The 16,453-nt window shown below is 42.6% G+C and overlaps 2 protein-coding genes across 5 annotated transcripts in view; both read right to left on the reverse strand.

The window, feature by feature from the left end:
• The window catches only part of LOC105144499 (homeobox protein prospero), a 55,217-nt gene extending 51,503 nt beyond the window's left edge, over window positions 1-3,714 (reverse strand). For all 4 annotated transcript variants that reach the window (XM_087408693.1, XM_087408691.1, XM_087408692.1 and 1 more), the window contains exon 1: window positions 589-3,714. In XM_087408693.1, coding sequence (XP_087264819.1) covers window positions 589-3,222 — 2,634 coding nt within the window. In that variant the 5' untranslated portion in view covers window positions 3,223-3,714. The remainder of the gene's footprint in view (window positions 1-588) is intronic.
• Window positions 3,715-3,784: 70 nt separating this feature from the next.
• The window catches only part of LOC105144579 (uncharacterized), a 101,544-nt gene continuing 88,875 nt past the window's right edge, over window positions 3,785-16,453 (reverse strand). Inside the window, exon 5 of the mRNA XM_087408731.1 lies at window positions 3,785-4,113. Coding sequence (XP_087264857.1) covers window positions 3,931-4,113 — 183 coding nt within the window. The 3' untranslated portion in view covers window positions 3,785-3,930. The remainder of the gene's footprint in view (window positions 4,114-16,453) is intronic.

Here is a 16,453-nt window from a genome sequence, read left to right on the forward strand (position 1 = left end):
TTAAATTAAAGAACAGAAGTCTTATATTCGCTCAAAACGGAGCGCACTTAAATATCTCCATACTTAAATCTTTTTCAATCTTGAAACGCAATCATGAACAGAATCAGAGTAGTAATATCACTTATTAAATTGACAAGTAATTTAAGAATTTTTTATGCTAATAAACATCTTTATAAGAGTATTAATAATGCAAAAGATTTCGACGCGCGATTACAGAATCAGATATGTATATAAATTCACAGCAAATTTCACACAATAAATTTAAGCACTAAAATTTGATATAATTTTTCGTATTTAATTATATTTATTCTCATCGATCCAAATTTGTATCATAATTGTTTATAATACTTTCGCTGTGACTTCATTGATTTCAATTTACATAATTATTCGAATATTATGTATGACTTGAAGTTAATATCTTTTTTATATATGTAAAAATTTGTACAATTTATACATATATACATTTATACATATTAAAATTATAAAATTCAAAATATATCGGTTTATATTAATATTATCGTAATTTTAAGTACATAATTTATATTAACTTATATCAATATATTAAATCTGACAAGTTATAATGCTTACCTTATGACGTTTTTTCTTCGGCGTCATGACAAGTGACAGAGCTTCATTTTGTTCCGAGTCCCTGTTTTCTCTTTCGTCACCTCTCATATTACAATATTGATCGCGTTGTTGTTGCTCCCTTTGTTGCTGCTCGCGTTGTTGCTGATGTTGCTGTTGGTGTTGTTGTTGTTGCTGCGCTTGCATAGATGCCATGGCGTATATCGTCGGCGGTTTTGGAGTCTGAAACATTCCAACGCTCGGCCTTGCGTGCGAGGGCAGCTGATTCATTTGGTTAAGATTGTTTTCCGTGGGGCCAGTATGAGGGCCATGGGGTACACCACCTATGGACCCGATTTGTGAAAACCCCGTGGGTTGTGGAGGAGGGGGCCCACTGTTGAGGGGCCCCCGTGGCCCGTTTGGGCCACCGGGTGGTTGTGGAGCTCCTCTGTCAACTACTTTCGTCCTGGGCGATTTTCTTTCGAGCATTTGGCTCGCCAAAAGAAGGTCCTTATTGAGCTGCTCGGCAGCAGCCTGCGCTGCCTCGGTTTGCTTACCGAGAAACCTCCTCTGTTGCACGAACCTTGCTACTATGCTGTCGATCAAATTGGTTAAAGAAGAAGTTATTTCCGTCTTCAAGATATCCGCCAAGCCTTCCAAATCGGCTCCGGTGATGTGAGGACCGGACGAGCTGGCTGCTGCAGCGGCACCCCTGAAGACGTTTAACCTTTCCTGGAAGTCTTTATGTTGAATAGGCGTACTGGCTGATTGCATTTGCGGCGTTTGCGGCGTCGAAGGTCCAGTGTTGTTCTGGCTCTGTTGCTGAGGTTGACTTGGTGGCGGTGGCGAACTTTGTCGTTGATGTTGTTGCTGCTGCTGTTGCTGCTGCTGCTGCTGCTGCTGCTGTTGCTGCTGCTGCTGTTGCTGCTGCTGCTGTTGCTGCTGCTGCTGCTGCTGCTGTTGCTGTTGCTGCTGCCGCACAGCCGCTTCTTGATGTTGTTTCATTCTCTCGAGGGCAGCATGTTGTTGTTCAAAGTAAAGTTTATGCCCCATGTGATACATAGCAGCAGCTGCTGCGTGGGGGTGATCGGGTGGGAGGGTCGGGAGGCCGTTGGTGTACGGCGGTGGATGAGGTCGTGGCGGTCTTGGTGGTGGTTGTGGTTGAGGTTGAGGACTGGGTGGCGCGTCACCGCTCTCACTTGTATCTGGTTCCATTCTACTGGAGAGTTCCATATATTTTTGTTGCATTTCCGCCAATTGCTCGTGCAACATTTTTAATTGTATCTTCAAATTATCTTTCTCCTCCCGTTTCTGTCTGATCGTCGCCGGATCTTCCTCCTCTTCGCTCTCGTCTTCGTCGTCCATCATGGTATCATTGACACTATGCTGAAGAACGTGATGCACCGTCTGTTGTTGAGGTTGATAGAGCTTGCGCTTCTTGCAACCGTTTACCGTTGCCGGCTGAAGCGCTGGACTACTGCGCATCGTGCTGACGATGTTCTCCACACGAGCGCGTTTAATCTCTGTCGTTGGAGAGTTCGTTTCGGTTTTTGGCACGATCGGACAAGGAGAGTGACTGGGACTACGTTTGATATTCATCGACTCTTGTATCTCTTCTTTAACGGATACCGAGCCCGATCTTGGTGCCGTTGGGCTAGGAGGTAGGCTCTGCTCGCAATCCGATCCATCCAAGTTCGCCCCTGGTTCCATACCGGCTTCGGCAAAGGCCTCCTCCATCGCGCGTGCCGCGGAAGCAGCATCCTCAGCGCTGTCCTCAGCATCGCCCGGCATCACGGTATCACGATCACTGTGATTCGCGCTATTCACGACGTTATTACCATCACCACTCTCCTCCCCGCCACTCTGCACTGTTCCACTGCGCGCACTATCACTATTTTGTTGTTGATGCTGTTGGGGACTCTGCTGATGCTGTGATTTAAGTAATTCCGCGGTAGTATTATTATTGTTGTTATTATGTATACTGTTGTTATTGTTCGGCTGCTCCTGCACGCCGAGAGCGGAGAGTTTGCGGCCCTGCAGAAGCATGTCGCGTAACATGTGCTGCGTGAGGTCGGCCGTAGCAGGATCATCGCAATTAACCACGGCGCCCGGTTGCAAATTCGAGGCGGAATCCATGCCGGCACCGGTCATCCCGTGACCGCCCTCTGGCGGTGATCCGCCAGCGTCACTGGCTTGTTTGACCTGCCTTCCTAATAACTCGTTCAGCATCTTGGCGGGGCCGAAGCCCGGAGCCCCGAAGAAGCCGAAGGCCGCGTGGGCGGAATGCTGCTGGGTTGTAGGACCCGTCGTAGCTGTACCTAAATGACTTTGGCTGCCAGCCGCTCCAGCCTGTTGCTGGAGCTGTTGTTGTTGTTGTTGCGATTGTGACTGGTGGTGTTGCTGCGGCTGTTGCTGCTGTTGCGGCGATTGTTGATGCGACGGTGGTCCACTACCACTGAAGATCGAGCCGTATAGACCACCACCGAGGAAGGATGGCCGGGAGCTAAAGTTCGGTATACTCGAGTAGCTGTTGCGCGGCTCGCCGGCGTCCACGCGCTGTCTGGTGCGCTTCTGCTTCTTCAGGAGTTGCTGTTGCTTGCTTTCCGTGGTTGCTCCGTAGAGGGCGAAACACTCGGTCTCCTCCTCCGATGACATCATCGGCCGTCTGGTTGGTCGGCCCCCCGAAGGCCTCCGCGTCCCCTCCCCGCCAGGGCTTCTTGTCACCCTCCCCTTCTCGCTCGAATAGCCCCTCGTGGCTCAGTGCGCTGCCTCGGCTTCTGCACACTGTGTAGTCTCTCCGGTACCCCTACTACAGCTGCCTTTTCTCTATGTGTTCCTTCTTCTAATGCTCCCCACCTTCTCCGCCACCGACCACCACCGCCTCTCCACTTCCTTTGCCTTTGCCGTCTCCTTCTCGGTCTTCTTCTCCTCCTCTTTCTTTTCCCTCGTCTTCGCCGCCACCGCCTCCTCCTCCTCCTCTTCCGCCGCCTCCTCTGCTTTTTCCGCCGCCGCCGCCAACGACGACGACGCCGGCACCCTTCTCTTTCCCGGCGAACTCCTGCTTCCTCCTCTCCTTCTTCTCCTTCTCTCGCGCTTCCTCTTCTTCTTCTTCCGTCGTTCCTCGCTTTTTCTGTGCTTTCTTTTCACTATTCCTCGCCCCGCACCTTCCGCCGTAGAGCTGACGCCAACGGCTGAGGCTGCTGCTCGGTGACTTGATGTCGGCCGTTCGCCCTCGTCTCGAGATGGCGGGTTTTCTTCGGAAGATTCGATTCGTTATCGGGTCTGTATCCGCTGCTGTCGTGCTTCTTACTACTTCTGCTACGGTTATTGTTGCAACCGGGACCGCCGCTGTTGCTACCGATGCGTTTATTCCCGGTGATTGTTGCGATGTTGTTCCCGTTGATGATAACCAGAAGGAAAGTCGGTATTCTCGCGGGCGGAATTCTCGTGCTCCCGCCTGGGAGCTGCATCCTTCGAGCTCGCCAAAGGGCTAAGTGCCCCTCGCTCCCTCGTCTCGATTTTCGTGGCCTCAATTCTCCGATACACCGTCTGTAATAAAAAACACAACAATTCATCTTAGCGATCTGTGCCGTCTAAACGAATATCGCTCGTCTATATATGTATATAATAAGAGAATCGATTCAGAGGTACTATAATAGCACACGGTAGAGTATTTTAAGCTCTGTATATAGACTGTTGCATTGAAAGAAACGTCGTTTCCGTAGATAGGAAGTACTCGACGGTGTGTACACTTGTCATTTCCTCTTATTATTAGCTTATCTTATTTTAACCACAAATCGAATGGTATAGTAAGAATGTTGAAAGAGAATCTGTTACAGATGCATTATTAATCTTTGTAATTATAATATGTTCTTTATATAATATTTGCAAATATTTTTTTTATTGAAAATAAAAACATACATCTAATAAAAAACGCATTACGCTCTCTTTTTGCAAATATTATATTTTAGTATTTTATTGTATTATCCTATATTTACCCCAATTATATATTTCACGATAGATTCTTAAAAGTTGAATTTGTAGAAAACATTTCTTATTTTCCAAGATATAGACATTGGAAAAAAAAATACATTAATTCTATGCAAGATGACGTCACAGTACGATAGAACATGAGAAAGGAGTGCGAAGTGTTATCGGTTAAAAATACAGTGATCGACCACATCGAGGGCGACGACGACGGCGACGAAGAAGAAGAGCAGGCCTCGAGTGACAGTTGCAAGCAATATGTTTCACCCTCGTCCGAACACCCTGCGACCGATAGAGGTAAAAACTCAAAGTATAGTGAGTTAGCGAGGGGGTTAGCGAAGAAGGGGGTGGTTCGCCTGAGAAGCGACCATAAGAAAATTACTTGCGTTGAATATCTTATTCGATACATAAGCAGTTCCGCCTAGAATGGTCTTCGCGGGGGACACATACTATCGTCGGTCGATACCCGGTGAAAGAAAGGGGGGCACAAAAAGTAATTGATAGTCCACTCATTGTTCGCTCGATCATAGACCAGGCCCATCTTGCTTGCTTCGATGAGAAAAATAGAATTCTTCTATTTTTGCGCCTTTATATCCATATACACACAATATATATGTATATCTATATATATATATATATGTGTGTGTGTGTGTGTGTGTGTGTTTTTTTGTGTATATATATATATATATAGAGAGAGAGAGAGAGAGAGAGAGAGAGAGAGAGAGAGAGAGAGAGAGAGCCGACCTTTACGTTTTCATTTTATTTTCATACAATTACAGCTCGCTAATACCGACTTTATTACACAGTCATAATGAGGCGACAATATTTCGTTATTGTCGTTACAATTATTTACTCGGCACGAAATATTTTAATGGAATCCTTTTTTGTTATAATCTCCACGCGCGCAAATAATCGCTCTTCATTCGTCAATGGTACGGTCTGTTAGAAGCTTCGATCGTCATGCAGTTCAATTGACGCTGCGTATAAGTGCGTAAGTGAGACGTTTGTGTAGTAGCACGTATGCGTTATGGTATAGAGCTTGAATACGTACTAATACAGTGCACGGACACACACGTTTGTGTACATGTACGCGAGATTCGAAGCAACAGCTGAGCAGTTTAAAGCACCTGCGCTCAATAAGCCGACAATATTCCATAGTTCGTCTACGCATAAACCCCCTGCGTACGAGGATATCTCGATATTCGTTCCAATACGTATCAAGAAGTCAAAAGAGCTTGTAGAGACAATGCGTGAGGTGTCACAAAGTAAAGAAAGTTTAATGAAAATTGTATTCTACAAATAAAAATAAAATTTTTCTCTGTTTATTTTCATTTATCGAGATCAAGCCTTTATGAAAATTAATATTGTATTATTTATGTATACAAATATATATATATGTATATACAAAACATATATATATATATATAAAATACAATATTTATATAGTATAATATATGACATTAGAAATAAAGCATATTGAACAAAGTTACAGTACTCATTACAAACATAACACATTTTTCTTTCTTGAAGGCCGAAGAACTGTAAATTGCGTAACAGGAAGACAGATTATTGAAATACGAGCAAATACGCGCGCGTATTTGAAGTATCATCGACGTCCTCATTGCGCACTTGAATCACTATTACGTAAACGTTCAATTACGCCAAGTTAGCGCGTTCTCGGCCGCTTCCTCGAAGAGGAGCGATTCGTTCCGAGAAATTACTAGGCAGTTCCGTTGGCAATTACTTTAGAGGGGTGCAGCGCTTGCTACTCGTTACTCCAGAAGTGACATATGGTGTCGACCTCGATAAGGTCTACGGGACGACGATTGTACCTGGATAGGAAGGGACGCTTCGAGGGGGGTCAGCCGAACTTCTGTCTTTCCCGTTTTTGATCGGTACTTCCCCGTGTGCCGTCATGCGTGGGACGAGAAGGGGAAAACAAAAAGGTGCCGGTGCCCTGCCGGAAATGGCTTCAGGAACTCTCCCACTGTTGCGTCGATTCGGAAGTAGACGCGACGAACTAATTACACGCGAGGAGTGTACTTTCACCAAGGTAAGCGCAGGGGTAACGCACATGGTCTTACTACTATTAGTATCTGATGACCGATTTTTTTTGGCAGAGATACAAATTTAAATTTACAAAATGCGTAATAATATTTGTCTTTATTCATCTCATTTTTAAATGTTAATTGTTTTCTCACAATAAGAGAATGATGTTACAAAAAATTTTCCACCGTCAAAGAATCAATTCATAAATAAATTACGGAAGTTAATTGCATATATTAAGCATATATAAAGTCATCTTCAAGTCCAATATGTCATAGAGAATCAGCGACTATTAAAGTACAAGAAAAACACACATCGGTAAGTCACCAATGACCATTTCCTGCACGTCATACGATATTTACCATTTAAGCAGGTAGGTAGATTTCAAAGCGTGATTATAGTGCATATAGTGATAGGGTCCGCAAGTAATACATAGGATAGTTAACGCATGGGGAACCCTCGATGAAACTTCAAGGTAATATTACAACAAGTAATCGTTTTTTTAAGTAGATGACGACGTATGAAAAATCGCAAGTCGAATATCAATTCAAGAACGAATTCGCAACTTCTGCGAGCAAATTTTATGAACGTTTGAGCTTATATTCCGCTATATTCTCGTGTATCCCACAATTTTTAGTTTCCCCTTGTGAAACAGCCGAAGAAACGAAGGAAGATAGTTCCTACGTGAGCATCACATGGTGTACGTACCCCACATGGCGTTATTGAGGTAACACAGCAGTGGCATGTGCATCGGAATTCCACCCCCTGTAGGTGTCATGTGGTGAGAATATTCGCAGGGGGTTGCATGGGAACTCGACTGTGGTCATCAGTCCATGTCCATCGTGTATATAGGCACGCACGACGTTTAGGCACGTACCGACTTCACCCTCCCGATATATAAAATTATTGTAACATTCGTTTCGTCATTACGTCTACGACGATATATAGTATAAGGGGGATAGACATACTTCGTAGCCGTAACACGCATCCGCAACCGCACAAACACGACCACGTCCGTGGTCTTGCCTAAGCGCAAACGTGTAGACACGCGCACACGCGCGCAAGCAAAACGTACGTCGGGGTACTCACACGCGTCGGCGGCGCATACCGCACACGGCGGCCCATCGTGTATGTACACACACGGTTCACACGCGTTCAGCATATTATCGGCCTGCTCTGATGCAACAAGTTGACCGGGTGTCAATTGATGTGTTATTAATTGGAGGTTAATTGCGTTAATGCGCTGCCGACTCCGCCTCTCTGTCGTCTACCCACTCTCCCACCCCCGACGCCCACCGCACCCACCTTCAACGAGCCCCACTGTTTTATTATTATTTTGCATTCGAATCGTTTCGATTCAACACACACTGGCACGCGCCCAAACCAAACTGGTGAGAGGAAGAGAGAGAGAGAGAGAGAGAGAGAGAGAGAGAGAGAGAAAAAGAGAGAAAGAGTGAGAAGTGCTACCCGGCAGGGCGCGAGCCGGAGAGAGCGCGAGAGAGCATTTAAAAGCGGCGGCCTGTCACCGATTTTCATAATTCACAGCTCGTTAAATTTGTTTCGCTTTTTGCCCCGCTTTTCGCGGTTACGCGCCCCGACGCCATTAATCTACCTTCGGTCGTTTTCAATGAGTTTAATCGCGTTTCAAAAACAATGTGGGTCAACGCCACGCTTGTGTTATTCCTGACACGTGAGCATGACCTTCTCGCCATTTTCATTTCGATTTCGGTTCCCATTCATGCCGTTGCAGATAACACGCGATAATGAGCGCCGGTGTTTTTCGAAAGTTTGACGTTGCGGCATTCCGAGTCGCGTTTTGTATTGCATTTGTAGCGAGGCAAGAAACGAAATTCTATAAGGGTACGATTTAAGGTGAAATTTAAGTTACGTCTTTTCAAAATGTCTGTATTTACGATTATTCGTTTTACTATAACGGTAGAAAAGCAGTCGTATTATGCATGTTTATATAGCCAAGTTGTATATACATCTATAGAGATTTATAGTCTAGCGAAATGGAGGAAGGTGAACACAATTCAGTGGTGTTTCCTTCGTACGAGATCAATGATCATCAGGAAATTTCCCAAGATACGATCACAAATCTCCGAGACTTTTCACGAGATGTCTGCACGACCTTTCTTCAATATGTTCCCATGACTTCTCGCGGTGGGAAACGCTAACGTCTGATATTAAAGGCTACAAAAACTTCTGCGACGCCCTTCGTCCTCCCTCGGGGAAGGAAATAGGAACAACGGTCTTTGCCCTCAATGGCGTGGACGCAAAATTGCGGCATCAAACTCGGAAACTGAAAATTTATGCAGTGAAAACAGTCGCACTTTTGTTTAATGATTTATTATATTAATTTAACGGTTTATAGAATTAATTACGCTGGTCAATTTGATCTCTGTATTTATATTTATCTACGAGTATCGTATAAAAGTAAAATCAATGAAGCTTGTTAAAGCTTATCAGTTGTATTTCATTAATACAGACATCGTTAAAAATGTATCGTTTACAATGATACCGTATCTGATTTAACAAGCTTGATAAACAATAAAACGATTGTCTAATCATATTTTACAAATAAGCAAATTGTCTTATTTTAATTGTATTAAATTAAATTATTTATATTATAGTATATATATATATATATATATATGTATATACTATAATATATATAAATATAAATTATGCGATTTACAGTTGCGAATTAAATGAAGAAATAAATTAATAATTTTATTAGCAAAATGCCAGCGAAATATATAACCTTGAAATGTTCGAGAAGCCAAGAAATTCCCTCATTTCCGACGACACTGCAAGATCAAGAAGGCCCCCTCGGCCTCGGTAGAATTCAGGTGGTTCGCCGGGTGGCGTTTCCGATTTAAATGTCCAGGTATCCCGTGATTGTATACCCGATCGAGGTAACTTCTCGAGACTCGGTTCCCCCTCGGGTGCTCGCTCCGGACGAAGGAGAAGGGCGAAGAAGGTAAGAATGCCTTCTTACGATACGGAAAGAGCGCGTGCCAGCTGCCGTTTCGAGGCATAACCGACGTTTCGGCTTCTTGTTGTCATTGTTATACCCCACTAGGTTCCCCTAACGTCTTGGGGCTGAACGGACTTCGCCTTTCTAACGTCTTAAGAAATGCGTGAACAAGCTGGCTCGTGCCAGGGGAGGAGTAACGGTTTTCGTTTACTCCGACGTTACATTATTATTCCATTCACTTCTGTTTTTGCCAGTAATCTCTTAATGCTGTCTTAATTTTGTCTTAAATATAGAAAAAATAAAACATCTATATAAAATTTTATAGAAAATCTATATAATAGGAAAGATACGATAATAAAGGCAAAGTTCATACAAGATTTATATTGCTATATTTATAGAATTGAATGTTCTATATTAATATTTTTTTTACCAATATATTCTCTTCTCTCTATCTTTTTCTCTCTCGATATAATTTAATATGAAAATATCTCTCCACAAATTTCTTTGTTTATTAAGCAGATGCGATATAATAAAGAACAGAAGCGAGTGGAAGAATAGTCGGAAAGAAAAAGCAGATTACGGGGGGAGGGGTAGAGAGATTTTAGTCTTTCTCTTCTCTGCCTTTTATTGGCTACTTTTCAAGGCAATTATGGAGATACGTTCGCGGCATATTGGCAACCAAGAACATCCAGGATTACTGGTATTATTGTCGTCGCCATTTCGAGGAGCAGTCTTCTTATGGCAGTCAGCCAACATGTTTTCTAGTTTTTGCGATAACAGCAATCATACTACAGGCATTATCGGGTACTGAGGATTACTTAATTATATTCAATTGCCAAAGTTTCGTATGTTTGTGTCTATAACGGCACAATGTCTCCACGAAAACGTCTGAAAGCTGCCATTTTTAAAAGTATTTCGGAATGAACGAGGACACGTCGTCGTTTTCTAGAGAAACTAGTAACTCGCGTATTGTTGACGTGTTTTTACGTGTTTTATTCAACGTAAAATGCAGTGTACAGTTTATACGAATGTTACAGAAAGTCCATAAAAACTTAACTCGTGTGTCTTGTTAACGACCATACAATTTTAAAGAGTAAAATGAAACGTGTTCAAAATAACTCGGCAGGAGATCGAAAGTCATCCTCTCTTCTAAGATCTAAGAGAATAGATATAAGAATAAATAGATACGAATATGGGCATCACATCGTGCGAGGCATCGTGGTTTCTAGTGCAGCTGGACCTTGATCTACATTCAGGGTCCCGCAGAATCAACGCACCTTTGATCACCCTTAAGACTGGAAACATCTGGTTACTGCCAGATATCGATCGAATATCCCTCTAGCGAGTGACGGATCCTATATTTACTGATAATCAACAGGATACAAAGCCAATGCGTGAGATGTTAATAATCCATGTTATGAATTTCTCTCCTTAAACAATTTAGTATTTAAAATGCAAATTTCATTCCGATAATATTGCATTTTAATTTTTTTTTAATAACTCGTTTGCAAAGTAAATTTGTTAAAATTTACTTAAATTATTTATTATTGACAATTTCTCTACGAAATCCTCGGAAATGAGAAAACACATTGATGGGAAGACAGAATCTTCTTGACGTAGATAGATGCAATGTGGCACGTCCGCGCAAATCTCCGCGGAGTAAAGCGAGTGCGGCGAGCGGTGGTCTGATCGTTTGAGCCAATCATGCCGTGATTGAGTATAATGGACTTGCGTCTTGTCCCCCAGGCCAGTGGCTCTCGAGCTAACTCGTACGATCTGCAGTCGGCCCTTTCGAACGACTAGTCATGGACCAGATCACTCTTGGGTTGGTCACCAGCAAGCCGTAAGTGACTAGGGCACAGGATGAAGGCTGTGTCCGAGTGAGCGAGCGGCCTGTTGGTATGATAATGAGGAAGGTGACTTCCGACGATCCATGTATCGCGGAGAGCGGTCAAGGGAGAAAGACAGAGCAAAAGCGTCGGAATGCACCGATGACGAAGATGGAGAGCTGTCGAAGAGACGAGGGTGAGGGAGATGAGGAGGCGAAGGAGGAACATCGACGCTGATGGAGGAGGAACTCCGACGCCGCACCGCGCCGAGGGTCGAGGGTCGGCCAAGAAGCGGACACTCCAATCCACAACATCCCTTCCGATTCTACATTCATACGTAAGCCCTGTACAGGCTCTCCTCCGCTATCGCTTGTTCCTATCTCTCGTCTCTTCCTTCCGCGGCCCTCGCGGTGTAAATTGACATGAGAGACAGGACACGGGGAAGGGGGAGGAACGTGCGTCAGCGGGTCACGCGTATGTACGAACCGGCTAGGCTCGAGGAGCGGAAGGCTCTTCGTGATCCACGACGATGCGACGCGATAGGGGAGGATGTAGCGCACTCGTAGCGCACCGCTCGAAAGACACTCGGCATGATTGGTTGTGCGCGTGTCTCGGTCGTCGTGTACGCGCACATTATGCGCGTAAGAGCGAACGGGGACGGCGGAGAGCCGAGAGGGCCTCCTGCGGAGCGAGCCATCGGGTGACGCTGCGTACCCGATGAGGATACGAGCCAATTTTCCCAAACGCCGTCAATTCAGCTAACCAGCTAAATTCGCGAACACGAGGCGAAGGAGGGAGGACCCCGAGGCGTGTGAGAAAAAGGGAGAAGCCAGAGAAGCGGGACGATGGGCTGAAGTGCTGGAAATAACGCGATGCATTATTTGCATGAGAAGCGAAAGACTAGCTCGCTCGCGGATACGATGACACCCGTACGGGCCGGTTCCCAAGTATGTCGAATGCATATGTGTGTTGAGCTGTAGCTCAGTTAATCCAATTGAGTCAATTTGGGTTAACTTGAAGTCGTCTAAACAGCTTGTTTAGATATCTCGTAACGTATTCGTAAACTCATTTCCGGCTCTCTTCCTTCCTATCAAAATAAGATCCTTTACTCCGATAAGTTGAAATAAGTAGATTAATTAGTGATCATTTGGTTGAACTAATTTGCGGATATTATTTTTGTTCTCATTAACAGTCGGTCAATATTGATTTTTCATCAGTTCTTATACCACAATTTTCGTTGATAACGTTTACTTTAGTTTTTTAGAAATTGTATTAGAAACTTCACATAGAAAATTTTGTCAATTATACGGTTGTCATTGTAAAAATAATGCCATTTTCTTATAAAAATGTATTTCTCTGCAGTATCTCTCGTTCCAATTTGGAAGTAATGAAGGATTGTAAGTGAGTAAGAGTTAGTTATTCATTTTAGATTTTCTTTAACTAAATTTCCTCCCGATTTAGTGTTATTTCTGTTAGCGATATCATTGGAATAGCGATATCGATCGATTGTTCTGAATTTATTCGGAAATGTTTTATCTTCATGCTTCTCGTTCATAAATACTCTCACATAATAATTGAAAATATGTCTTTCACAAACATTTTCAATTATTAATGAATCCAGTATAATTTATTGAAATATTAAACTGTTGTTGTTCGAACTGAAAATAAAATTATTGAATGGAATTTACGCTTGTCATTTACGATTTTCTACAATGACTATTTAGTAGCGGGCGGTCGCTTACGGCTTACGTCATTGAAAAAGGATCGATATCGATGATTGTCTGTCGAGAGAGGGCGAAGACGCATCCTAGCCTAACCGCCGTCGTCTCGACGATGATGTAATCGTTGAGCTCTATACTGCTCTAGTACGGGGCATGCGAGTATTTGTCCAGGGTACATACTAGACTCTCCTTCCCAGCTGACGTTGATTGAAGGAATAAGGGAAACGGCGAGCTCCCTCAAGTGCCCACCAACACTATCGCCACCGCCACGATCGCTATCAACGTTTCGCCTCTGCCTGCTGCAGCCCCTACAAATCGACCTCCACGTACGTCATCGTCTCGACCGCCTCTATTACGAACGCATAATCACCGTCGTGAGATGCCCTATGCACCGGCGCAACGCGTCGGATACATTGGAGATTCCTCCTCTTTCAATCTACACGTAATTAAACAGGATTTACGTAATTGTATCGAGGCCTCGTAACAGGCGTATGAAAGGAGATGAACATTGGAGAAATAAACGCACTTTACTTAGAATCTATTACTAGGGTAATTCCGGTATATACGCCGCACCTATCAAAAATTTAATTTGTTAAGTATTATTTATTATATTTGAAATAAACGAACTATATCAGTAAAAACTTTACTATCTACTACTGTACTATCTACTATTGTGAAAAAAATATTAGAAATCCGAAATATTTATTTTTCATATTAAAAAATAAACTTTTTGATGCCATTTACCTTGCATTTTTACCGTTTATCCCATAGTGGGTAGAATATATGGCTATTTATAGGGAAAAGGGGAGAGTATGCATGGCTCATGAAAAATTTACAAATAATACATATAAATAAGACGTAAAATGACATAATAACTTATGAAATATGTTTATAAAGTTTTATTAAGGAATAAGAATGGTAAATATATAGGAAATAATAAATAATAATTTTCCTACATATATTACAAGTGTTATGATATGAGGTATATATTTTATATAATTAAATAAGCGTTTATTGTATTTAGTATACTGAATTCAATCTGCGCAAACAAGTTGGGATATACAAGACAACAAACAAAGTATACGAGCAAAGTACTTGTTTTGCTGTACAACATGCTTTATTATTCCACTACACGTATGTATCATGAAATAACCACTAAGTCTTCTACACGCCCTACAGTAACATTTTATATAGATTATAATTTATGATGACGTTACTTATTACAGTGACAAATCGATTCACAATAATTTCATTAATATTAACAGTAAGAAGCTGAATTCATAACACAATACTAATATAACATGAAGGCATGTAACAGAGTAGTTGCAGAAGAATTACCCCCACTCCTTTTATTTTTTCTGACTTCTGCGGCATAAACCCCAGCACTGCGTATTTGCCGGAGCTACCCTATATACGCAACTCCGAAAAATGTTAAATATTGTCATTATCTAATAAAACAGTTAACAACATTAAAGTGGAGAATATATAAACATATATTAAAATAATAAAGAATATAAAGATATTCTTTTCTTTGTTATGAGAATAAAATTAAATTTCTAATGTACGTTTTTTGTACTCGATTAATTTTCGCACGCAGATCATGAGGACAATGCGCTAGACGCGGATAATGTGTGTGTAGAACGTGCCGTTTCCCACGTTCCGCGTTCCAAAAGTGTCGGGAAAGAAATGCGGGGGAAATAGAACGATTGCGACGAATAAAGCGGGAAAGCTTAAGGGAGTTAGAGAGGGGAAGAGGCAATAGATCTTATTAAGAGACAGAATGAGTCATTCGTGAGCGGTGATAAAAAAAAAAAAGGAAAGAAAGGCTTGATCAGCGACCAGCGGAGACCGAATAAAAATTTCCGCGATAGATGGGTGGGTGTCTCAGATCCGGAACTTGTTGACAATGGTGCGGAAGGCGATACACCTGGACGGTCAGGAGAAGCGTGCAAGTATTGACCCATCGCGCGCTGTAATCGCATGGCGCGCGACTACGACTAAACTTTCACGCGCGTCTCACGTGGTTAGTGGACCTCGTCTCCTGAAGAGAGAGAAAGAAAGAGAGAGAGACCGGTCCCCAGGCCATTCGTGCCGCGATTGCATTCGTGATGGCGCGATTATTTACATTACTTCCGAATTGGTAAATAAGAGACACGATGTCGGACGCGGAAGCGTGTCGCAACCGCCTCTTTCCGCAGAGGCGCTCCCTATCGCGCCACCGCGACCGCGCCGTCGTAAAATCCTTTCCGGAGCTCGCACGAACGAGTGCGAACAGTCCCGCGAACTTCGCCGTAATACGGAAAAGAGCAGGATTATTGGATTAACTGGCGATGCATGATTGAGTATTCCGTTTAATGCGAGGAAAATAAGACGTCTGTTTTTTGCTATCTTTACTCGAACAATTGGTGAGAAACGTATAATAAATTTATCTCATCCGCAATGGCTGTAATTGCACTATGAAAAATATTGATGTGGATTTAACACCATGGGTTGTAAATCCACAATATGATGGTATTAATATTATACATCAACAGAATTAGATGGACACCGCATGATGTTAAATCCACCACGATATTTTTGAGAGTGTATGAATAGTGTGTTATTGTGTACACATGTTCGTACTAATTTTGCATTTAAGTCTATTCAAGCACATACAAGACCGTACACAAGTTTAGCGTAATTGCGATGGGCGCGGTGCCTTGTTATTAACGCACATGTTAGTTTCATCCTCGCCATCGTCTTTTCAAGAAGTGACGTTATAGTCATATCATCCGCGAGTCATTTAACCATCTTTCGAAAGTTATCTTTGTCAGGATATTGGCTCAAAACGGTCGTTTAAATCTCAGGAGTCTAATGACACCCGCGCGATAATAGGGCGGCTGATTTGACAAGCGAAGTGGTTACGAAGACAAATGAGTGCTTTAGTCGTGTTCGAAACCATCGATCGTTCTACAAGCCCAGCCAGATCTTCTCCCCCATTCTCTCTCTCTCTCTCTCTCTCTCTCTCTCTCTCTCTCTCTCTCTCTCTCATTGTGAATAAAATTTCTCGCATGCTCGTCAAGATTTAAATCGTACGTGAGATGTAATGAATTAATTATTATTAAGTGCTAACGATGTGCCATTATGCAAATAAAAAAAATTAATTTTTACATTACTTTAATTTTAAAGTGATCTTTAAAATAATTTATAATATTATAAATTAATTTAAATTTAATTAATATTCAGTTTTTATTAAATGATCGTGCAATATGAAAATAAATGACATTTTATTTTATTCTAAGTTATCATCTAAAAATTTATAATCCTCTCAATTTTGTTCTAAAATT

Source organism: Acromyrmex echinatior, chromosome 8 (assembly GCF_024713525.1).
Source record: "Acromyrmex echinatior isolate Ae372 chromosome 8, ASM2471352v2, whole genome shotgun sequence".
Lineage (NCBI taxonomy): Eukaryota > Metazoa > Arthropoda > Insecta > Hymenoptera > Formicidae > Acromyrmex > Acromyrmex echinatior.